Raw genomic sequence first — 13,402 nt, 5'->3', positions numbered from 1 at the left:
TGTGCTGGAGCAAGCTGTAAGTAAATCTGGGCCTTAGGCGAATCAATTCTAACATTCAGTAAATAAGAAACAAAAATAAGTACAAAGATACAATTAAATAAACAGTGCTTTAAGTTTGTCAGTTAGGTCTAACAGGAGTTTTCAGGTAGAAATTGAATAAATCAAATAATCAAATGTAAAATAACAGTGCATAGTCTTCCTTGTATAAATCCTTTTTAAAGCTACTAAAGTTACTCAGTCAAGAACAGTGAGTGATTTTCTCTTTATCTTTTGTTGTTTGAATTAACATTAAGGACTAAGCAGCAGGTTTAGGCTACTATCACTTTAAGAACTAATGCATGGATTCAAATACGATTATTTTTCTCCCAAATGTGTACCTTTCACTAAAGACATAATCGACTGTTTTAATGAATACTCGCTAAAACGGGCAGTTTGATATATTTTTTCTGTGTATTTGTCCTTTTAAAGGAACACACCCCTATTTTTGAAAATGGGCTCATTTTCCAACTCCCCTAGAGTTAAACAGTTGAGTTTTACCATTTTCGAATCCATTCAGCCGATCTCCAGGTCTGGCGGTAGCACTTTTAGCATAGCTTAGCATAGATCATTGAATCTGATTAGACCGTTAGCATCTCGCTCAAAAAAAATGACCAAACTGTTTCAATATTTTTCCTATTTAAAACTTGGCTCTTCTATAGTTACATCGTGTACTAAAACGGACGGAAAATCAAAAGTTGGAATGGGAGTATAGTTCCTAGCCATATCGGCCTAGAAATATTTTCATTTTCAGAATTTGCTAACGGTCTAATCAGATTCAATGATCTATGCTAAGCTATGCTAAAAGTGCTACCGCCAGACCCAGAGATCGGCTAAATGGATTCGAAAACGGTAAAACTCAACTGTTTAACTCTAGGGGAGTTGGAAAATTAGCCTATTTTCAAAAAAGTAGCATATTCCTTTAAGTGCGATAAGACGTGAAAGAGAACTCAATTCATCACTCGCACGCTGTCAGAGAGGCGGCTTTCTGTGTGCGTACTTCAGATGTGTGCCGTCCCGAATTGAGTTGTCTTTCGCGTCTTCTTGCGCTTGAATAGTTTAAAATGGCTTTATTGTTTAAATTGGTAAAACACGTGCAAATGCATAAAACACTTTTTTTTCAATTCCTTCAACTGTCCTGGGCCATCGTGCAGTCCTTGCTCTTGAGCCCTGTATTGTATTTTAAATTCCTTTGTGTTTTCCCAGAGATTGTTACTTCGCTCAACACGGTTTACAAATGGTCTTTTTTTCCTTGACGTAAAATGTGAAATGTATCTTATTTTTCTCTTTCTCACAGATGTTGACTTTTTTTTAAACGTTTTATAGACACATGCAGCAAGTCTATTCTATTAACCCCCCGGATAGATCAGTACATTATCATTCAAATGTGCGCATCTAACCTCCGATTCAACACAAAGGGATTCATTGTGATTTAATCTCTTTCCAAATCGTCCCTCCCTTACATTTTCATCTTATTATTATTCGTTGACGAAAAGGTCAGTAGATTTTCATTATAGTTTTTGTTATCACAAACTGGTTTTTATTTAGTTATCGTCCCATTTTCGTAAGTGAAAAATGTTTAAGCGAAAAAATGACAAAATATATTTGTCAATAAAAATTAAACCGTTTCACTTGGATATATGTCAGAATAGGGCAGGAAAGACTATCTCAACTTCCTTTTCAGGTCAACTTTAACTTGATATTTGACACGTACATATTGTACATTATTGTACTTTTTATAGGACCATTTTGTTCATTCTCACTTTGCAGTAGTTGTGAATAAAACGAATGAGGTCTGATTCAAAGGATGAGCTAAAAGGAAGTCAGAGCAACAGTAATAAACTCCAGTAACCAGTTTTCACTTTTTCTGCATTGCAGCTTGCATGGAAGATACCACGAGCTGGCTCCACATTTGGTTCCAATGGACTACACCAATGACCCTGATGTTAAAATCCCTTTAGCTCTCATAGTCAACATGCCGGAACTGAAGGTAATTCTAACAGTTCACCACTTTGCCATTTACTACTTTTGTGATGCAGCAAAGTTCTAATTGGTCCAGCTGCGTTCAGAGAGTTCATTTCTCATAACTGCACTGGAATGTTTTACTGTTTGTATCAGTTGTCTGTGTTAACTACATGGAAATAAACTTGCAGTTCGTATACAACAGCATAAGGGGTGCAGAAATATTCCCGGACACTTGTTTTGGCAACAGAATAGGCTACTTGTTCAATTACCTTCTCTGCACTTTTAGTTTATATCAAATAGACACTTGTTTTTATAGGGCAAAATTGGTTTTTAATGACCATGCTGGCTGGGCTGTTTATATGACAGCACAAGCGGGAGAGCGAGGGATATTACACCACTTGTGAAAGTTAACGCACCATGAGACGGTGCCGTTTCAGCAAATTATGTTAGCGCTTTAGATTTTCCATGGTTGTAAAGACGCATACGTTTAATCGGACTAAAGCGTCAAGGGATCGTTTATGGTATCAGCCAAAAAGAGCATTAGCATCATGCTAGCACTAAAGTCATGATAATGATACTTTATAGAGCATGTGCTTTATTAGCACCATTCCTATGCGGGTTATGGTCAAAAGGGCAAGGGCTGATGGAGTTAACTCTTTTTTTTAACCAAAGCCAACCATATTATATTTGATACTCAAATGTCTAAGGCCTCTAATTATCAACATTATCAAAACTTGGCTGAAAACCCATTGTTTGTTGTGCTCAATCTTCTACATGCATTCTGTCGTCTCATTGACAGTTTTTAGGAAGTCAAAGGCCTTTCACAATGATTGTAACAACTCCCCCCTTCAGGTCATGGTACACGTGACTTTTTGCTGCGAAATCTTTACTGATTTTTATATTGTTATTAATATTATGAATATTTAATGGTCTGAAGCAACTTGGGTTTGCTTGATTTATTTAGATTTAACATACTTTTTTTTTTTTGGAAAAATAATTTTAAAATGCAAGTATCCAATATGATATCAGGCTTTTGAGGAACGTTTATCATTGTTGTATTGCAATGAATAGGTTTGCCCTCTACAAATACAACTACAGAGCTTTGATCATAAAACTAAGCATTGACAACTGATACCTATATGCATTTTACACAGTACAGTAGTCTGCTATACTGTTATAAAGATTTGCATTTGATTTGCATTACAAAGAGCAATTTGGTACAGTTGCTGATATATATAAATGCACACACATGCAAACTTATGTATTAGATTTTTTAAATATTATGTCTTAAGGTTCAATAAAATGTTCCATTTAAAAATAATTCAGTCTTACAGGGTAAAAAAAAAAAGAAATTCAGTCAAGTCTAGAAATTCATTATTATAGTCACATCGCTGATCCGATCTCACCTTTCCTTTTTCTGACCCAGCCCTCAGTCAGTCAAAATTTGTCAGATGTTACAGCTCCAGAATGAGCCCCATTATGTCCCCCGTGTTGGAACATAATTTTACTGCCCTTTAAAGCTGTCAGATGGAAGAAGGAGCTATAAACCCAACCCTGGGAGGTGGACGATACTGATGGAGACCACTCCAGCTGGGATTGATGGGACTACGACAGCTTCCAGTTTCCAAAGATCCTCTCAGCCTTTAGAAACATAAATCCCAATCCCCATTCAGTCTGATAATTAGCTTTTTCATGCAAAAGTGGAGGGATTTAACACATTAGGGCATTAGAGGGCTGTATACTTGACTTCTGCCAATACAAACACCTCAGAGTGTTTTGACATTACACATGGACAGATGTTCTATGCTGTTGCCCATGATGCAGCCTAACTTACTTTTCTCTACGATTCAAATGAATGAATCTAGTCTGATTTCAGAATTTGTACAGTTTGTAATATTTAAGACTAATATTGGGGAAAGGTACTTTTAAAAGTAATGCATTACAATTTCGCATTACTCCCCAAAAAAGTAACTAATTGTTTTACTTAGTTACTTTTTATAGAAGGTAATGCATTACATTACTTTTGCGTTACTTTTTCTCACCTGGGCTGGGCTTGCTTGTTTTTTTTTTTGTGAATAACAACAAAAAAAGTTATCTTTTTGGCAAATGTAAAGGCCCTTTCATACCAAAAAGTGAAATGCATAAGCCTCAGACTGAAGGAAATGCAAATTCATGCCTGTACAGTAAACAAGCCGTTCAGCTGTTCTGCCATTCTGGATTGAAGAAAAATAGGATGTAGGAGAAGAAAGTTCAACACACTTGCTTCAGCAATAAATAAAAAAATAAAAAAATAAAACAACTGTGATGTTTATCTAAAGTAATTTTTTCCTCGTTAATATGGTTGAATTAGATCATTGAATGTCAGCAGCAAAGACATTGCTTAATAAAGTGAGATTAAATACGTAATTTAATATATTTAATTATTGCAGGTTCACGTAAATCATGCTTGAAGTTCCTTCAAGTTGAACTATGCTGCTTATGTAAATGGTCCTACTCATCCTGCTCCGAGCATGATTCAAACCGGGGTCTATGGCATGGGAAGCGGACACGCTAACAAGAACGCTAAAGGCCTCAGTCGCTAGCGTGCTTCTTGAGGCCAGGGGAGTGAGTTTTACATGCACAGCTCTTACTGGCCTACGTCCGTTACACTCACCCCCCTAAACCTCATTCCCATCTGGGTCACGGCACCAAATGTAACCCGTCCTACATGGCCCGCTCCGAGCGGGATTCAAACCGGTCTCCGGCATGGGAGGCAGGTGCACTAACAAGACCGCAGCTGCTAATGAGCCTCTTGAGGCCATGGGAGAGAGGTTTACACGCACAGCTCTTACTGGCTTATGTTACACTTGCTTGGGCTCATACTTGGGGTCAAGGACTTGAACAAACTTGAACTTGAGGTATTAAACTTTGGGAAGTAACAATTATACAGAACAGTTTGTGCCATTAACATACATTTTTACCTCAAATCCTATGTGTAACCTTGCTATTTTCACTTGGTGGATGATAAAACGGCACAAAAATATCACTTGGGATGGTCTCTTTTGACTTGGACCAGAAAGTAACCTCCTTAGCAACCACCTTGTGTTGCCCTAACAACCATCAAGAACATCATGACAGCAAGTTTTAAATGCAAAGCGCCATTCACATTCCAGAAATGTAGTAACAACCATTCACAGGATGTTGAGTGGCGAAATGTTAGGGTTGATCCTGCTCTGCTGTGTTCATGCTACTGTTCCCAGAGGTGTTGAGTCAGCTAGTCGCATAGGGCATAAAAATTCCTTTAGGCCAATAGCCAGTAAGAAATATATGGGCACCAGTTTGGGGAGTCAGCCATTCTACATTTTATACATGACTCACTCAGCAAAACTCCCTCTGCTGCACACATGCTTATGTACAGTTAGGGCCAAATGCAGTCTGTAGACTTTTTCCACATTTTTCCACTGATTTTAAGGGAAACATTTTGTAAAATATTTCAAAGTAAAATATGGTATTATATGGTTTCCATTGTACTTTTATGGTGATACCATGATCCTTTTTTGTAAAGGTTTACATAAAAATTCTAGTTCAATACAATTAAAAAGTACAGGTTTCCATAAGAATATCAAGATATATTATATACTGTATGTAGAGAGAGTTATTATTGTTAACTTAATCTAATACTATTAAATATGTTTTTTTTTATAAATATGGTTATATAAAATATAAATATTAGTTGGAAAAACTTGCACGTAGATTAGACATGTTGCAACTGAAATAAGTTTAAATTGATGTACTAAAATGACTAAAACTGAAGTAAAAATAAATGGAAGTTGAATAGAAATAGTTATTTTTATATTTAACTTCCATTTATTTTTACTTCAGTTTTAGACAAAAAAAATGTAAATGGAAAAAAATTACAAATGTGCTAAACAAAACTGCTAAAACTTAATAAAATTGAAAAAAATAAAAGCCAGTTTATAATATTTATAAATAATATAATAGTATATAAATAATACTAAAATTGCACTAATATGCAGCCTCTATAGTCCTTTTTATATAGTGTATCCTGAAAAACCTAGTAGATGTCATGGACGTGGAGAGGTGAGGATCTTTAGCAAGCAGTCTTTATTCAATGAACACATAAACACAAAGGTAATCCAACCCAGGAAATGAAGGAAATAATCCAAACAAGATGACAAGGGAACACAGGAGACGTAACAGCTGACCATGAAAAAAAAACAAAGACTTAAAAAACAGGGGTATACTGTATATACACAGCCTAACAAGAGGATAACAAGGCACAGGTGTGGGTAATCAGTTGTTATGTTGACTTACAAGGGAGACAAAGGCAAACAGGAACAAACCACAGGAAATGAACACCGGCACAGCAGGACAAAATAAATGTCCAAGAACACAAAGCACAGGGAATCGTGACAGAAGAAACCTCTCAATTTCTGTTTTATAGGAGAATCCATTCAGGAATCGGATTGTGGAATCGTTCTCCGAAGATGGCCAGGGGAACCTCAGCTTCAACGACTTTGTGGACATGTTTTCGGTTCTCAGCGAAATGGCTCCTAGAGAACTGAAAGCCATTTATGCTTTTAAAATATATGGTAAAAGTCATTTTTCGTTACCTCATGTACAGTTCGCTAGAACAAAAATATAAAATTATTTACAATGGGATTGTAACAATGCACAGTTTTGGAGGTTGTAGTAAACATTTATATTGCAACATTCATAAACAGTGCAGCAACTTTATAACATGAACTCATTTGTAGTTAACTCTTATCATCGTGTTTTGTTCCTAGACTTCAATGTGGATAATTACATCTGCAAGGAGGACTTAGAAAAGACTCTAAACAGGTTAACAAAGGAGGAGTTAACACCGGAGGAGGTTAATCTGGTGTGTGAGAAGGCCATTGAGGAGGCCGACCTGGATGGAGACAGCAAACTCTCCTTTGCGGACTTTGAGAACATGATCTCCAGGGCTCCTGACTTTTTAAGGTAAGAATATTGGTAAAGTGACTTGTTTCATCATATGTATGTTAACCAGAGTTTGATTTTGCCGTTGTAATGCTATAGATTGTAATTTAAAGTAGTCCAATCTATCCAAATTGGTGGAGAATGCGGGCAGTATTCTCATTGTAAATATTTTATTCACCACTGACATATATTGATAAGTAAAATCTAGTGCAGAAATGACCATTTAATGCTCATCTGAGTACTGTGTTAGCTTAGCAAAATGCTAACATTAAACTTTATTGAAATACTTTGCAAGATGACAGATTTGCTTCAGTTAGCCACTTTTTTGGAACAGAGCTACTGTTTGTACTTACTAGTTTTGCAAACTAATGATGCAAAGTTTTATTGGGAGTTAATGTCCTTATGTCCAGTCCTTATGAGTGTAAAGCCAGTTATGCTAGTTTGCTAACGTCATGATTAGCACTCTGCTCTGGAGACACACTGCTATAATTTGGCTACAGTGTGCTCAAAAATGCTTTATGGGGCAAGAGTTCCTCTGCTTGGCTTTTACAGGCCTTTTTGGACTGCCCAGCTATACCTCACCAACCACATGATTGAAAGGGGCAGGAAGGTTTTGTTCTATCATTTGGAGACCTGGAGGCCCAAAAAAATTTAATTGCTTTCAGCAGTTGTCAGTCTAAGAGGGAATTACTTGAACACCCATAGAAAGTTAATGCTTTTAGCATTCTGCTGACTGTACTTTTTTTTACACATTTAAAAACAACAGAAGTTAAAACCAAAGTGCTGTGCAGGTAAAGTAAAACCTTTAGCCTGATATAAGCCTGATTTAAAGACTACAAGACCAATACAAAATCAAAAACCAAATGGACAAATGAAAATTATACAACCTCAAAAAGATTAAAACAAGAATAAAAATGTGTCTTCAAAGAGAACTGAAACAGAAATAGACAGGGAAGATCTAATATGGAGGGGAAGATTATTCCAGCCGAAAAATCCCAGTCACCTTTAGCTTTAAAATGTGGATGAGGGACTGAGAGGAGTAATCAAAGAGATCTTGACCGAAGAGATTTTAAGGCTGTATATGGGGTGAGGAGATCACATATATACTGTGGAGTAAGTCCATGCAAAGCTTTAAAAACAAAGAGTAGAATGTAAAATTAACACGGAGCGTTTATTTCATATGTATCTTTGTTCTGTTGTATTTATGTATTTATGTTGGCCTGCTGAATGTTAAATGGATCCAGTCTATGTTCATTAGAAATGATTTGATAATGCAGCAATAAACTAGCCAGTAGGCTATAAGTTAATGTATGTTTTTTTTATTTTAACTTTGCTGATTTAAAACCTGATCAAAACACTATCTATTTTAATGACAAAATTTCAAATAAGAGGGCATGGGACAAATATCAATATCGGTATTGGAATCGGCCAGTTTGTTAAAATCGGTATCAGCCCCAAAAAATCCTATTGGTGCATCCCTAGATTTAACTTCACTTAAAGGTGAAGTGTGTAATGCAAAATAAACAAAAAACAATGGGGTTTGTATGACTCTGCAATTTTCCACATTAATGGGACCATGTAAATCAGATCTTACAGACACATTAATTATACGGTTATAAGGATAAAAGTATTTTAATTTATTCTGAGTGCTACAAGAAACACGTGTAATCTTATTTCATCTTCTTGTTTTAATCTGTTGTGCTTTTCTCCTGAAATAATTAATTGAAGTGCTGTTGCATAATCACTCCAATTCATTAAACACTTATGCCTTTTGCACATGGTATCTCAACACAAAAACTTGTCTCGATCACTAACCAAATAACGCTATGTGTACTATTTACACTACCATTCAAAAGTTTGGAGTCATTAAGTTTCTTTTTTTTAAAGAAATGAATATTTTTCATTAAATTCAATTTTCTTTAGTGATTCGGGGGCAAACACAATGCAGACAGCATGTACAAACCAAAGTGTCAAAATTCAAACTTTGTGGATTCCTTCTTCACTGTTTTAAACATTCATTCAAATGACAGTAAAGGGTGACATGAGGTAAAATTGTCCGTTTAAGAGAATGACACAGCACTTTCCCCAAGTGACGTATGCACAGGTGGTTAATGTCTATTGTTTGAAGATCTATGACAATAGTTATTTCTCAGTTATTTCTGCTATTCGATTTGGTGGAATTCCAAATTCATTTTAACATCAATTTCGTTATCAAAAGCCATCTGCTCCTCATACTGGTTCTTCTTGAATACTTTTTAATTACTTAATGGTCAAATTTCATCAGTTACCAGTGAGACAGCAAAATTGCCTCGAATGGTTATGGCTGTAAAACGCAAATCCTAAAATATGCACCCAGGCTTTGTCACTTTTTTGGTCCGATAAATGATGCTTTAGGAGCATGAAATGGCGTAATTTGATTTTGACTGGTCTGTGTGCTTTTACCTCTAATCTAATATGCCATTTCTCTCTTTGTCGTCTTTCTGTACTGCAGCACCTTCCATATACGAATCTAAAACGGCTTCAACGTAAGATACCAATGCTGACGCTCCTTGAACAGACAAGTCCACATCGGAGGATAAATGTCGTTTTTGCACCGGAAGCACACTAGACAGGATTACTGACAAATGCATGGCTGTTTTATCATGAACAGAAAACTTTGGATCAGAAATTCCTTGTGCTTTCAGAGAGACGAAATGGAAAGGTGAGGCCTTTTGTGGGCTTGACCCACACACCTGCTCCTGGAGTAAAACTAATGCGGGCGTAAACCACTTCTATGGGCTTCAACCAATGTCCGTGGCACATTGGACAACATTTTGACTCACTCTCCCGTTTCTAAAGACTCTTATTTGGGATCAAATAAATCATGGGACAGTTTTCAGGAAGGAACAAACAAACTGGACAAGAGAGTGAGAGAGAGAGAGGGCTAAAAGCACATTACTGGCGTCAGCTCCACTGAGACAGTGTTTTCTACAGCTATGCAATCTTTCTCCATAAAATGCATGAATTAGATTACGTTCCCCACCTTTTCCCGTTCCCTAATGTTTCTCCAGCTTTGCCATTTCACAATCTAATTGCTTATAGTACTGGAGCATGACGACAATCATATCTAAATGTTCTCCAGTTGAACGAAGGGCTCTGTCATCATATATTCTCCTATTCTCTTCTTCTCTGTCATACGCTCTTCATGTATTTGTTCCGCCTGCAAATCCCTCTATCCCTTCTGTCCTAACTTGAGGTGTTAGCGTCAAACTGTCTCCTTTCTTTGAGGTTTTTTTTTCAGTATTTGATGTGATAGAGGGCATTTAACTTAAATTTTAATAAAGGTTTTCTGTCAATTGTTGACTGAGTGCGTTTGTTTATGATGTTTTAGGGGTCAATGCCTAATTTTGGTGACTTTAAATATGTATTATTTAACCCTTAAATGCATGAATGTTTCTCCAATTATTATTACATATTCGGGTCTTTAGCGACCCCGATCTTTATATAACACAACGGTAACACTTTACAATAAGGTTCATTAGTTAACATTCAGTATCTGGCTCATATTTGCCATCTCAGACATATTCTCAAAACGATCATTTTCAACGTCTTCATAATCAATATTTTGATCGCTGACAGCTTCTTCACCAGATCCACCATCAAGTGACAGTGACACTAATATTTGATTCAGTACTTGCTCTGCTGTAAATCGCTGAGCCATTTCAAGTTTTGCTGATGATACTTCCTATTCTTTAGTTTTCTGCCTGCGGTAACTATGAGTGAAACGTCACTTCATCATTGTGTATCAGACATTGCCACCTTGTGGAATAAAGGTCAATTGCACTTATTCAATCATCAAAGATTCAATTATTGTTATGCAGAACAAATATCCTTACACTGTTACACACCTCAGGTCGTTAGAGACCCTATACAATTTTTACAAAACATTTATGGAAAAAAAGGCATTCTCTTCTAACTTAAAAAAAACGAATGAGGAGGGTAGTGAATGACGTCCCAGGTCACTAAAGACCCGAGGTGTGCGTTTAAGGAGGGATAGTTCACCCAGAAGTGAAAATTCCACCATCATTTACTCACCCTTGTGTCATTCCAAACCTGTATCATGTTCTGTCCTCCGTCAAACATTGTTCATGCTGCTCTTTTCCAAAGAGGACAAAAAAGTCAGTAAAAGAATTCCATGTGACTTGTGCCTTATATTTCATTATATTTCAAGTGTTTCAAATGTTTTTCTCTATTTGTCGTCTTTCTGTACTGCAGCACCTTCCATATATGAACCTAAAATGGCTTCCAATACCAATGCTGATGTTTCTTGAACAGACAACTCCACGTTGGAGGATAAATGTCTACTGTTGTTTGCCTTTAGTTTTTTCTCTGGAAGCACATTTCGGTCATCATTTACTCATCCTCATATCATTCAAAACCTGTACAGGAACAATGGGGGAAGTCAATGGGGTCCAAAACAGCATTGAAGACAGTTTTTAAAATATCTTCTTGTGTTCCACAGAAGAACATGAGGGTGAGTAAATGACAAAATTTTCCTCTTAGGCTAAACAATCCTTTTAAAGGGATTTGGTATCAGTGTCAAACCTGACAAAACATGTTTTCACATGCAAAATAATTGAACCCATAGGGACAATCCCTATGGAGCACCTTACGACTTGGCTCATGTTGGAGATCGAACCAACTTCTGGTTACCAGCCTATTGCGTTAACTAAATAAATTGCCTGTCTTGTTGGCAGAGGCTATTTAAACGAACTCTGCCCACTGATGTCTGGTTGGGTCGCACAAAATTACGGAAGATGCTAGATTGTTAACAGCAATAGCATGATAAGGCGCGTAGCAGAAAGTTCGAGTCAACCCAAGTTCAAATCCGCCTTTCTTTTACCGAACTCACTCTACTCCCTTTTACCATCCCATAACAGATCGGAAAGGAAATAATTTTCAATAAAAATTTAGAAAATAATTGAAAAGCGGAAATAAAGTGTCTAACATTTGTTTAATAAAAAGTGTTTATCGGTTAGGGTATGTGTAGGGAGGGATTATTGTCCCAATCAGGTGGCATCCATTTAATAATTTTAATAAATATAATCATTTACACTCTCTGTTATTATTGCATCCTGTTAATGTGCAACAACTCTGAGGTACAAATCTGCCTCTATTTATAAGTTTAAATATCATCTAACTACTATTAAAACTTATTGCAAAGAAAATACTGCTATTTTTGCATAGTATAAATAGAATCTATCTAGCTGCTGCTAAAAATATTTGTACTGTACATTACGTTGCATATTCAAAGCTAATTTTAAGCAGCCACACTTTTGTAACCCCTGTCCTGGGTGTTTCCTTGTCCTCCTTTCGTTCTAGTTCAAACCCCATGCAGCTGCAAACCAACCAGCCTTAACAATAAAGATAGGCCAACAATGATTCTTCAGCCTATCTGTCGTATTCCACTTTAATGACTTTTAAAGCTGAATGAGATCGTTAGGAGCAGCGCTGCATCAGCACCCGTATGATTATACACAGCGCACTTTGAGCCCGGTAAATCTCCACCCAGAGATGCACAGAGCTGTCCTTGGCCATATTAGTTCAGCTGATGATTTACTGGGTCAACCACTTCCTGTCCTCTTAACAGCGTTCAATATTGATTCAAACACATTTTACTGTTTTTGCAAGGAGATTGTTTAACATGTAAATGTATGTTGTGCTTTTGTTTTTGGGGATGACAGGGTGTGTGTTCCTGCTGATCTTGTCATTTCATTCATTGTGTGATGTCCACATCTTGTTGCACTAAGGGCTTGTACATGTGCTACTGTACAAGTGCAATGGATAAATTGTTGCTAGGGCATTCTGGGAGCCTGCTACGGCATTGCTACTCACTGTAAAAAATGTTTTTAAATGTAAGTTGCTTGGTTGCCTTAAAATTTTGAGTTCATTGAAATAAAAAAGTTGAGTTAATACAATGAACATTTGAGAATCGACATCACCCTTTATTAAAATATTATTAAAAGATTTTGTAAGCATATTGCGTAATTGTGTGTTTTGTAATAACGCAAACATGAAACATGCCAAATTGTGCTATTTTCATGATTTATCACAACTTTTTTTATTTTTATTTATGTGGTTCAGATACAATAATATTTTGAGTTTATATTTATTAAACCAAACTTCATTGTATTAACTCAAATTTATTTTTAATTTCAAAAAAGTTAAACCAACAATATTTTTTTTACAGTGTATGAGGTTGCTAGATCAAAGTCAAATGAGTCATAAATTTGTATCTATATCATCATGACATTTTAAGCCATAGTTGTCTTTTTATCACATAATAATGAGATAAAAAAAGTCAATGAGGATAAAGTTTGTCATTATTACACTGTAAAAAAAAAAAATTCTATTTTCAAGTATGTGTTCATGCTGCCAAGTTTAGTCAACTTGAAATGTG

General features: G+C 36.2%; 1 protein-coding gene across 1 annotated transcript in view; it reads left to right on the top strand.

Moving 5' to 3' along the window:
• Positions 1 to 12,979, top strand: part of cib2 (calcium and integrin binding family member 2) — a 39,424-nt gene extending 26,445 nt beyond the window's left edge. The window contains exons 3-6 of the mRNA XM_079808980.1: positions 1,915 to 2,026; positions 6,446 to 6,593; positions 6,789 to 6,984; positions 9,455 to 12,979. Coding sequence (XP_079665106.1) covers positions 1,915 to 2,026; positions 6,446 to 6,593; positions 6,789 to 6,984; positions 9,455 to 9,476 — 478 coding nt within the window. The 3' untranslated portion in view covers positions 9,477 to 12,979. The remainder of the gene's footprint in view (positions 1 to 1,914; positions 2,027 to 6,445; positions 6,594 to 6,788; positions 6,985 to 9,454) is intronic.
• The last annotated feature ends 423 nt before the right edge of the window (positions 12,980 to 13,402 follow it).

Source organism: Gobio gobio (assembly GCF_949357685.1).
Source record: "Gobio gobio genome assembly, chromosome: 25".
NCBI classification, from domain to species: domain Eukaryota; kingdom Metazoa; phylum Chordata; class Actinopteri; order Cypriniformes; family Gobionidae; genus Gobio; species Gobio gobio.
The sequence above is the reverse complement of the archived record's forward strand: the minus strand, read 5'-3'. Positions and strand labels throughout refer to the sequence as shown.